The sequence below is a fragment of the Anser brachyrhynchus genome, assembly GCF_964034855.1.
Source record: "Anser brachyrhynchus genome assembly, chromosome: 3".
Classification (NCBI taxonomy): domain Eukaryota; kingdom Metazoa; phylum Chordata; class Aves; order Anseriformes; family Anatidae; genus Anser; species Anser brachyrhynchus.
In genome coordinates, this window is record NC_137696.1 from 71,709,404 (window position 1) to 71,721,952 (window position 12,549).

General features: G+C 34.1%; 1 protein-coding gene across 9 annotated transcripts in view; it reads left to right on the forward strand.

Annotated features, from left to right (window-relative positions):
- Window positions 1–12,549, forward strand: part of TBC1D32 (TBC1 domain family member 32) — a gene marked incomplete at its 5' end in the record, with an annotated part of 86,578 nt that overhangs the window by 64,240 nt on the left and 9,789 nt on the right. For all 9 annotated transcript variants that reach the window (XR_013949716.1, XR_013949717.1, XM_080588370.1 and 6 more), the window contains one exon: window positions 2,956–3,039. Coding sequence is in view for 7 of the 9 variants with exons in the window: in XM_080588370.1 (XP_080444496.1) it covers window positions 2,956–3,039 (84 nt within the window). The remainder of the gene's footprint in view (window positions 1–2,955; window positions 3,040–12,549) is intronic.

Consider the following 12,549-nt stretch of genomic DNA (forward strand, 5'->3'; position numbering starts at 1 on the left):
TTAAACCCCTCAGAGAAGTAATTAAATAACCTCTTCTGGTTGTCACCTAATAAAACAGTTGGAATCATAATTTTTTAAATCAGTGTTCTTATGCAGTTTAGAAACAATTTGAATTACCTTCCTTTTGTACATTAATTCTTCAAGAAAAAATAACAACAAAAAAAAAAACCAACAAACAAACAAAACCAAAACAAACATCCTGTAGGAATACAACTGTTTTATGGCATACTGAAATAGTTTAGTAGATTTTAAAGTTCTTCCATTTATTTTATATATGATTACACACTCCCAAGCTACAATTCTCTTTATTTTGGATGCATGGATTCAACTTATATGAGGTAATTTTGTCACATTGTCAACATCGTCAACATTGTAACATTGTCAACAAATTGGTAGGCCTTGACACTAATTTTTGTATATGGACATAATCTCTGCATGAGATGTGGGCTATTGTAACAATACTGACTGTGTTGTACAATGAACTTTTCTAAATTTCAGTTGGCTCCTTTTCCAATTAAATGAAAAATCATTGAGCCAGTCTCCATCTTTGTAAAGGTTCCCTGATTATGTCTACATGGCAGCTAAACGATTTAGTATTAAAAGATAAAAATTAAAATAACTACTTGTCATTTCACATGAACATTCTAGTGGAAGAGAAAATGTCCTGTGAAAACCCTCTATTTCCATATTAACCAAATTTGTTTTGATAAACTCTTATGCATCTTTTCTTCTCTCAAACTTGATTAAAAGCTTTTCAAAGATCCTGATAGGCACTTAGATAAATACTTTCAAATGGTGGAAATCAATTTTGTGCTTGAGTTTCAAAAAATTGCGTAGTAGTTGTTGAGCTGTCACTTCTCCTATTAACTCAAGCACTGAACTGAAATATTTGACTGTTAGGTCAAGCGTGTGGATGGCTTCCAACAAAAACGGGAAGAAAAACACAGTGTTCTGACTTGACTTACATTGAATTATGCAATACTTTATTCTTTTAACATAGGTCCTCTTTGCTATTTTTTTCTTGCTTTACTTATGCAAATATTTGTTACATTGTTTGTGGACCAAATTTCACTAAGCCTATTAGTGAAGATGTGAGATTATTTACTCTCACAAAATAAATAAATCATTGCTCTTCTACAAAATATTTTTTTTGCTAGCCCTATGTGGTTTCGTAAAGGTATGACTCAAATAGTTCTTTTCATAAAAATGCATAACAATATAAATTATACGTGTAATATTTTTCATTTTGATTTGCTAATCCTTTGCAATGCAAAATTATTTTTTTTTACTGTTGGGCCTGGTTACTCTAACTGTAAATCTGTGTTTAGCTGTTGTAGTGAAAATTCTTTTTCCCATATAGGGGAATACCCAAACTCAGCCTTTAAAAAACTTTTTCTGGATTAGTTCTAGATAAATTTCCATAAATGTTTTATACAGTTAATCATTAAAAACAAACAAACAAACAAAAAACACACACGATTTAATGTCAGTATATTAGCTTAAAAAATGGTTGTTAGCTTCCAAATGGTTGGAATAAGAGTTAATTATTGTCTTTGAGATTCTTTTCTTCATTATTTTTCTGGCGTAACAAGCATCGGACTGTGCATGGAGGTTCTGTTTTTCTCCTTCTCCTCATGCACTGCAAGCTTGCACTCCTTCTCTGTCAGTTTTCCTACCAGCAAGGCTAGTTCAAGAGTTTTCTGCTTTTCTCCATTGCCATCTCCACCACAGATTGTTATGCTTCACGTGTGATGCTATGACTGTTCATACAGCTGCATGCTAAAATGTTTTATCGGAATTATTCAGCTTAAAAATGACAAGACCTGTGCATGCATGAAGTTTTATGGGGCTAGAGGCTGAAGCTTCAGTGATGTTGAGTTGCGTTTGAGGTGATGTCAAAGAAATTGTAATGTGCAGACTTAAAACGGGAAATCCCAACTCTTTTTACTCTGTAAGAACACTCCCTTTGCTTTTGCAAAAAGTTATATCATTATTCTTTAAAACCAGCTTATAACAGTAGCATTTACGTATCAAAAATGTTCATCATTGCTATATCAAGTTCTTAATATGGCTAATCTCAATATGGGTATCCTCCATGCAGTATGTATAAAGACTTCCTTGTATCCTTTAGTTTAACTCTGTAGGGTTAACTCTGTAGGCTAGTATGATCAATTGCAGGAGTGTCAAACTTGCAGAATTGAAAAATCGGAAACTTTTTTTTTTTTTTTTATGTCATTGAAAGTTGTCACTAACTTCCTGGCTAACATTCTGTTAAGGTGGGAGATGTAATTTCTTATGTGATGACCAGATTTCAGCATTGGGCTTGTCTGTGCAGTATGTGCGGACTCAAAATTCCACAGAAAGAACTGAATAAGAACATTCCAGCCATCATCTTATATTACAGATTTTCCAAATAGAAATACTCTAGTCACTTAACTTTCAATGTATAGCTTTTATAATTAAGTGTATAGTTTTTATCTTGTGGTGTCATAGGTCATGTTGGAAACAGCCCTTAAAACATTATTCACTTTTGTTGGCATTGTTTTGGGGTATATTTTTGCTTTCTTTTCTTTTCTTTTTTTTTTTTTTTTTGGTCTACATAAACAGAAAAAAGATAAAATATTGTAGTTTAATTATAGTTAATTTTCATTGTATTTTGAAATAATGTAGCAAATTCTGAAGTAATCCATGGAGGATACAAAGATAATAGGGAATTCTCTTTTAGCTTACACTGAATATATTCTCAATAAAGCTATTTAAAATCTAATTTAAGCTAGGAATGGTGGTAGGAATGCAAAAGCACTAAGTATGCTTTGAATTGTTCCCCCATAAAAACATGAATAAACATGCAGAAATTCAAATAGCTTTAGTTATGTATTGTCATCTTGTTAGGCAATAGAGTTCCCCACTTTGTTCATTGCCTTTAACATTTAAATATTTTTATTCTTTTTGCAGTTTTGGCAGAATTAATTGAAAAGTTCGTGTCACATCTTTCTGAAAGCCGATCGGATTGTTATTTCAGCATGGAAAACTATAAAGGTCAGTTTCCTAATAATTTATTGCTGTGAAGCCTCTTCATATTCAAATTACTTTTCTGTTAAATATTTTTGTAGTGGTTTGGAGATTGTTGAAAATTTTCCTTAACAACTCAGAAATTCATTACTTAACTGATGGGAAGTACCTCAGTTTGGGGCAAAAGATGATGTACTTGAGGAAGCAGTACAGACAATTATTAATGATATTTTCACATTTCTAGTGTGCAGTGGAAAGGAGATGCAGAACAGGCAAGGCAAGGGTGTCATTCAAAGTATTTGTTGAAACCTATTTCAGGATGATTTGCAGACCTGGTGGCATAAATATTTAAGCAAGCTTGAGCAATCTGGTTTACCTTTTGAAAGCCCTTTATTATGTAATCAACCCCCTAAGTATGTCATTTATATTGCATTAGTAGAATTGTTATTGTTGGCAGAGCAATCTGAGTGTTAGTTTCATACAGATGTCATGCTTACAGCCAGGAACAAAATAAAGTTAATTTATTCTGAATGTAAAGTAATATGTTTTAATATTTTGAAATACTTATAAAATCAGAAGATACAAAAGCATTGTTAATATCTGCTGGAAAATGCAGTTTCATTCTTTAATATCTGTAAAGACTTCTTTCCTAGGTTTACTCATTTGGAGTACTAGAGAACCAAACCTTCTTTGGGGAGGACCTATTATTTATACTTCTGTTTTGTTCTCACATCCATAGGATGAAAATATAATGTCTATGGAGACTTCAGACTTGCCTTTGAAATTTCAAAGCATAAAACCCCTTTAGTAATTTAGATCTCTTTGTTTTATGTAGTGGCTTTGCCATTTAGCCATCTATCTTCTGAATACTTTAACAGAATACTCTATTTTATTTGAGAATCTTTCTCTTTGCGTAAGGAAGAGAGGTGCTAAGTGCCAGTTCTGTCAATTTTTTATTCCTCCTTAAAAGATCAGTTCTCAAAAACTTTCACTGAAAGATTCTTCTGAACCCTATTGTCCTGCATCAGTTTATTACTTACTTTTTGACTTCCCAAGAGGCATAATGAGCAACAAAAATCTTTTCATTGACTCGTAAAACTTGCTATTTGCATATATCTGTCTCAATTCAAATCATGATTTCAGCTACTCTGTTAAAAGCATAACATCTTCACGACTTAAAAGATTTGACACCTAGACTTCCCAACTTGCTTCTCTCTGTACATTTTTCTTTTTAGGTCAAAGTTTAAGGTATTGTACAATCTCCAATGATATTGAAGGCTCAGGTGCAGTTTCTTTTCCTGCCTAGGGGGCTGCCTATCTCTTGGTTCTTTAGAGGATAGTACAGCCTACAGACTATAACAGTTTTTCCTGTTAGAGGTTGTCTGTTTGATTTGAATAAGGCAAAAACTTAACTGAAGGAGGAACTGTGCAACTTCCAAGGGGGTATCTTGCCCAGCAATGTAGAGCATTCCTGCTGTTTCTTAATCATAACAGTTAACTGTTCCCATCTAATGTGGAAAAACTCTAATGAGGGGACACAGTAGTCTCTACCCTCTGCACTTAGAAGTGGAGTACCTCGTTTTCAATCCACTCTTGTCCACCTGTTGTTCAAAGTGAGTATTTAAAACAAGTTCAGGAAGGTTGAACCTGCATCTTCTACTTCATTATCCTATGATTTCAACATGAATCATTGATCAGATGGAGCTGTCAACAATAACATATTGTTCATCTAAAATTTAATGCCAACTTGAAGGAAACCAAGATTGAAAATCCTATGACAATCACATACATGAAATTATACCTTGTGATTATCTGTCCTTAAAAGATAGATACAAAGACAAAACAAATATAACAAATTAAAAGCTCTTAAAAATCTTGGGCTGGACAGATTTTCAACAAACCAACCCATTTTTAAAAATTCTTGTTTTTTATTTTTCAGAAAACCAGTCAAGTCTGTATAACATTCCTTTCTGTATTTTATGAATCACTTTTTCATGCATAATTATACCGGCAGTATTGGACATGAATTCTGGAAAGAAGTTTATATATACAGTTCTCAAATTGAAGTTCCATGATGCATTATGACCTCACTGCTTTAGTTGCAAAGAGAAAAAAAGTGAACCTAAGAATTCAGCAATATGCAAAGTCCTCCTTCTTTTCTACAGGAAGATAGTTGTATCTCCCAAATAATTTAAAATGACTGGTGTTATCAGATATCTCATTCTATCTAAAATATACTAATTTGCTCTGATTATGAGGAACTTATTCCTTCAGAACTGCTAAATGCTAAATTAAATCCTAACGTGACCCAAAATAAAATAACAGGAGTTTGAAGCTAGAGTAAATACATTTAAGATCAGAAATTAAAGATGGCACTTTCTCCTTCAAAATAAAAAAAAAAAAAAAAAACACATCAGGTTGGCTGATGAACAATTTTCTTTCACAAATGTTTTGATATTCCCTGTCTTAATAATTACAAGGTTAGAAATGGGATAGTGAGACAGCTTCTGAAGGATTGTCAGTAGTCTGGAGATAAGACACTGATGTGAACTGTAGGCAAAGGGCAGGTATTCTCTTAATGTTTTCCCTCCCGGTCAGCAATGCCATTATCACACACTCTTTTTGTAAAGAGTTCTCCAGTCCAGGAAAGTGTGTTGCTCAGTCAAACAGCGTGATTCATCAAAGGTTTATTTTATGTTTTACAGGAAGTCAGTTAATAAAATTTCATAACACATTTTTCAGACAGGTGTAGCAATGAGTATCATCCAGTAAAACCAGCTAAGACCAATAAACTCATGCTGATTGGCAAGAAGGTGAAACAAAAATTTGGTTCCAAAATTGAATCTAGGATTATACAGCACTCTGGTACAGTAAAAAGGCTTGACAGTATGAATCAGTTGTGTAGCTAAATTTACACTCATTTCACTCTTTTTTACCCAATAAAATATACAGTGTGGCATTCCTATGAAGACAGGGAATATGCTGAGAGACCCTTATTCTGTATTACGCTTCCAGTATTTGCACATAAGGGAGAAACAGAACACCCTAAAATCTTTATCACACTTTATTTACTTAAAAGTACTTTTTAAATTCTCTCACTGATTGAATAATGATCAATCAGTTTTCTATATATTTCCCAGGATTTTGTGCTAAAATATATGAAGGGTTGGAATTTCTCAAAGGAGAACAATACATTCTTGAATGTCATGTTATTTTGCAGTATCTTTATACATATGCCTAAGTGTTATCTGAGCTAAAACCTAAAACTGTTGTTACAGTAGAGATATTGTTTTGAATTACATAGAGCTAATGAGTTGTTATTAAACTGTATTCCAGATGCATCTTCCTAGCTCAATATCTAAGTAAGCCAAAAATGCACTTTGCAATTGCATGTGTCCCCCATTCACTCTCTTCAATAAATTGGGATTTGGGGAAACAGTTTCTAACCAATGTTTAGTTTTAATGAAGAGAAGCCACAATTTTCATGAAACTGGATCCAGTATAGTGCATAGATATTCAATGTTTATCATGTTCCTTGAAATGAGAAATAGATTCTCTTAAAAAAATGACAGCTTTCTAAACCCGTAGGTAGTTGTAATTAGAATAACACAGTCATCCATCTGCTGTGGAATCCCTCAGGATTTCAGTCTATTATAAAATCTGCAAATATGGAAAAATCAAATTAGTTTGGGTTGTTATCATTTTGAAGATAAGGGATAAGAAAAAATAACTGATAAACCACTATGCATTTGCAGTGCTTAATTATAAACAGAAATACAAATCTTACTTGAAGTGTACTTTTTCCTAACAACGATACTGCTGTGATGTGGATTCAGATGAGGAAAATAATATACAGTACATATGTTAAATGTTAATGAACTCTGTCCATCCCCTTTTCCAAGATTAATACTTTACAGTTTGCTTTTATTTGTCTTCTCAAAAAGACATGATTGTTGAAAGCCAATCCTCGATGCCTAGCTGTCAGAGGCAATAGGATGGCCATACGATGCAGGAGGCAAGGAATTCAAATTTGCTATAGCAGAAAAACTGGCGCTATGCATTGAAGTTACTAAAATAGCTACTTCATCTTCCTGTTATCAGCAAATTCCAATTCATTGAAACAGAAACGTTTTGTGTAAATGTATTAGTTTTCTCAAGGTTCCAGCAAGCTTATTTCTCAAAGAACTACACTTGCAGAGTTATCTTTTTCTTTACTGTGAGGGTAACAGAGCACTGGTGCAGGTTGCCCAGGAAGGCTGTGGAGTCTCCTTCTCTGGAGATATTGAAAACCCGCCTGGATGCCATCCTGCACAATGTGCTCTAGGTGATTCTGCTCAGCACTGGGGGTTGAACTAGATATCGTCAGAGGTCCCTTCCAACCTTGGCAATTCATGTCATGGTCTCCACCACGTGTTGCAAACTTCCCAAACTCAGGAATACTGTGACCTTTCATGGTTAACTGTTCTTTTGGGTAGCTCTGTTGGTGCAGATGACCTTGCAGTTGAGTTTTCTATTTCCACTGACCTCTATCTCTGAAACAGCTGAAGCAATTGAATCTCGGGTATTCAGGCCTTAGCCATAAAATTGAAATATCCTGCTCTGGTCCTTCTCTAGTTGAGGCTCAGTTCTCCAGATGAACAAAATCTCATAGGAACTTTCTACCATTTAATAAGCTTAGTCTTCTAAGGATCAGGTAGATTGGATGATGAACAGAAATTTTTAAAATGCCAATGGGAAGCTTCTTAGAGGGAGTAATGAATCAGAAATACAGGCCTACATCACAAATTGGGCTGAGAGGGAAGGGCAGAAGTAGGGGCATTCTTCCCTTCCTCCTGCATCATTTGTTGAATGCACATCTTTAAAGATAGGTGCTATCAGCAAAAAGCATTTTGCCCTTTGCTAGTTGTTATGTAACTGAACTGAAAATGTAGTTTATTCTTAATGTTACTGCCAAAAACAGCCTGAGTATTTGTGATGACCAATACTCAGAGAAGTTCTAGATAGGAATATTTTGATCTTCTACTGTTACATCAAGGAATCTTTCCGATGACCTAGCAGATACTTTCAGTAATTAAAGTGGAATTGCACTTGAGATTACCTACCTTTGATGAGGAGCCATTGTCTGTCTTCATTCTCAGTTTAAAAACAATAATAATATATTTCTTTGAAATGGGATTTTTTAGAGATGATTCAAACACTGAATACAAGATTCAGACTGTCAGAAGTGTTATAGATGAATGATTTTGTGGAAGAGATGACGTTTTGATGTTCATTAAAGAACAGTAGCAAAATGGCAGAAGAGAATATGGTGAGAAAAGTATGACTTCTACTCTTCCCCAACTCCAAAAAAATGTTTTAAAATAGATAATTTTCATAAGGGTATCACACAGTGTTTTATACTGACTCCTTGGGTACCTTGACAGTGCCAATGTTTAGACACATATTAAAGAAGAAAAATAAAAAGAAAGCTGATTTTTATTTAAATAAAAGATTTGGTCAGTTTCACAATTCTAGTTTGTATGGACAAAGCCAAAGACTAGAGATCTGATAGGAAAAATAACTACGTATTGTAAAGTTCTTGAAGCTCCTACAAGAATTATGCAGGTCCCTCTGACCATCATGGGATATTCAGTAACTGTTTGCAGTTTTATTACTTACCTTTGATTAAAGGAACCATGTAATTTCTATCTATACAAAGAAAACTAATATTTCCTACCTGAAAATAGACTGAGTTAAAATTTAGCATTTTGTGAAGATTATTTGTGTTGCCATAAAAAGATTTGGCCTTAACACCAAGAAGTGAAAAAAGGTAAGTCAATACTGTAAGTACAGCTTTAGTCATTTTTCCCACTTACCACAAAAGGAAAGCCAATAGTTTCTGTGGGGTAACAGCTGTGAAATGGGAATAAATTATTACCCAAAGACCATACAAGTTGTATGAAATAAACTGTAAAGCTGTTTCAGCTTGGCATCGAGTCATTTCATTGTGAATGCAATGTAGCCCATCTTCTGACTTAACCACATAAAAGTTTCTTTGTGGTAAGAGGAAAAATGAGTAAGAAAACCTTTCAGATGAGTCGTAAAGTTGATGCATTGAAGTTTAGCCTGATCAGAAAGAATACTATTGGATTGTGTGTGCCACTTAACTCACTTTGAAGTATCTGCAGCTACAGATTGACTTTAATAGTACTATTTACTTGCCTTTGCAAGTCATGCTTTTCAGAATGTCTGTTTTTATGCTGCTGAATGTTACAAAACTTTTGCAAAGTGCTGTGCATTGAAGCACTTGAAATGGGCATTACTGTAGGTAGTACAACTGATCAATCATAACCTCAAAGCAAGAAAACAATGAGATTGCATAAAGAATTTCTCTTTGTCTTCCCTTTTTCCTGTTCTTCCTGCTCCTCCTAATCTTTTGGAAAGGCATGAAAACCAAGGAAAGGAATTTGCAATGAAACAAGAAGACAAGGAAGGGTTGGAAACAAGGGAAGATCACAAAATGATAAAAATAAATACTTCCTTATTGTAGAAAAACTTAATATTTTACATTTTTTCATATGTAGTGTTCATATTTTCATGTTTAAAGTTATCACTGGCAATTAAGAGTTTGCAGTCATTGGTGTTTCAAAGGAATCCTTTTCTCTTTTGAATTAGTAAGATTGTATTAAATAGTGGATTTCTAAAACAGTTTTGAGAGCAGCCATACTGATATTTTTTTTATGATTATCTTCTTAGAAGAGCGCATGGTAGGTTGCTAACGTTAAGAGCAGTTGCAGGGCTAAACAAAATGTATTGTTTACATCTTAAAGTGGTCCATACCTACTGCTGTGGACTCTTACGCATTTTAGAATGAGAGACAAAGTCAACTTCCCATTGTTACTATTTTAATTGTAAATCCTTACAGCTCCTAAAGGAACATGTGGAATATCTTTCAAGTCATCCGTCAAGTTTCGATTTGGGTTAATTTCCATTTTACCATATTTTTGATTTTTAAAATAAAAGTATAAAATACCTATTTGACATAGATTTTTCTTTTATTAGATAAATAAAAAGGAAGGTGCTAAAGCATGTTGTTCATTCCATTTAATAATAGTCACAGTGCAGTATCATGTTCTTATCTAATTCACAGTTCAGAGAGGTGTTCTGTCATTTGTCTGAGGGTAAATGGCATTCTTGTTTAGAAAATTGTTCCATCAATGCCTTCTGTTTTTCAAGACAGTTAGTTTTCAGATATATTGATAAATAATTGTCAAATGAGTTTTGTAGAATATTAAATTGTGTATTAAATCCACAGAGTCATAAGCATCATTATAATAGTACAGTCACAACATACGACTGCAAGCTTGCTAGTAAGCTTTTTATCCATGGATTGCAATATGCAATATCTTCATACCCAACTTATTCTTAATAATAATTCTCTAGCTTACTGGCACATTAAAGGTTTCTAGGTCCAGTTTTTAATCACTAGGAAGTGGTCCTTTGTGTATTCTAAATGGCTTTATAGTTTTCTAAAGCCTAGTGTTCCCATTTTGTTAATTGGAAAAGCAAAATGGAAATCAAAAATATTGACAAAGAACCACAATTTCTGTGTTCGTAGTGTGAGTTGTGGATTGGTAGTAACTCAACTGCGTAGTGTATAGAGCTATGATTATATCAAATACACTGGTGTAAAAAAGCAAGAGTTTTTTCCTTGATGAGGTACTATATAATATAGAATTATTCAGTCCAAACTCTATGTTAATTTTATCTTCTTTCATAATACAGGGGAAAATATCAAAGGGAAAACTGATAAGGAGAAAATCCTTTTCAGCAACTAAGAATTATTATACCAGAGAAGAAAAGGCAATGGGGATGAATGAAGTCAGTTGTATTCTTGTAATGTTGGTATGAAGTAAGCATTCAGTTCTTGCTTTAAGCTGTTACAGAATGGAAACTGGCTCAGATGGTGTGCTGTCATATGGCTGTTTCTCACGGCACCCTTGTTGGACTCTGAGACCAGCTGCAGCATTTCCACCCACAGGAGGCTCACCTTGAAAAGGAAGCAGAGCTTCCTTGGTGTAGAGATTGTTAGGCTGTTTCCTTCTCTCCTGCTATTCAATACAGTCATGCCAGGACTAAATTAACCATTAGTCATAGTCAACTCATTCAAATTCTCCCTGGCTTGTCTTCCAACATGGCTTCTATGATATAGTATAGCTCTGGCCTGCACAATTGCAAATAGGAACCTGGAAATGAATGCACTGTTTGGATGGTATTTGCAGCTTGAGAAAACAGGTAGCTTGGAATAGTAGCTGTAAAAAGTTAGCAACTGTTTCACGCATCTCCATGGCTTTATAACTGAAATGCCCTGTGATTTTATATGTATTCTTTCAAATACTGTTTTTCTTCAACTTCTGTTCTGGGGTAAAAAAAAAAAAAAAAAAAAAAAAAAAAAAAAAAAAAAAGGCTTTGACTTCAGATTACTATTTCAATCTCATCAGTTTATTGAATAAATTCAAAAAAAATTCAGTCTACAGCTCATCTGAGCAGGACACTTTTTTTTTCTTCCTTCCCTCCTTCCTTCCTCCCTTCCTTTCTTTCTTTCTCTTCCTTCCTTCCTTCCTTCCCTCCTTCCCTCTTTCCTTCCTTTCTTTCTCTTCCTTCCTTTCTTTCTCTTCCTTCCTTCCTTCCTTTCTCTTCCTCCCTTCCCTCCTCCCCTCCTTCCTTCCTTCCTTCCCTCCTCCCCTCCTTCCTTCCTTCCTTCCTTCCCTCCTCCCCTCCTCCCCTCCCTCCTTCCCTCCTTCCCTCCTTCCCTCCTTCCCTCCTTCCCTCCTTCCTTCCTTCCTTCCTTGCTTTCCCTCCCCTTGAACTTCATAACCAGAGGCATTTCCTCTCTTAACCTTAGTCCCTGTTTGCTTACCAGGAACATAGTGTTTACCTAAATGGAGAGCCAGGGAATCCTTCCATTTAATTTCTCTATCTGACTGAAAAGATACAGAAAAAAATCATATCATCTGCAATCTGCTTAATAATAATCAGACTTTTACATTTATGACTTATATGAATATATTTTTTACTTCTGCTGCCATATATTTACATTTTTAACAGACAATTTTTTTATTTAAGTTCAATTTTTTTTCTTTTTTATTAGTACTTTGTCTCAAAGAAGTATATTAAAGGCTTAAGCCCTCAGCTTTTAGCTCATAGTATTACTGGAGTGATTTTTTTGAGGTGTCATTATCTCAGATGAGATGAGAACACAAAATAGACAGAACTTCATCTTTTGCATTTAAAATTTAACATTTTGAGAATATATTACCAACGGGGTTGTTTTAATTCATGATTTATTAATTTGTTTATCTAACTTGGATTTTTCATTTAAATAAATGCAAAAGAATGGTGGTATATATTACTGTGTGAAAGAAAGAATCATGGAAATACAGGATATTTAAAAATCAATCAATTATAAAATGTTCAGTGAGATTAATATCAAAATAGAATTTTTGTTAGCAAGGTTGGCTTTACAGCTTGGAGACTTTTAAGGCCACTGGAATGGAA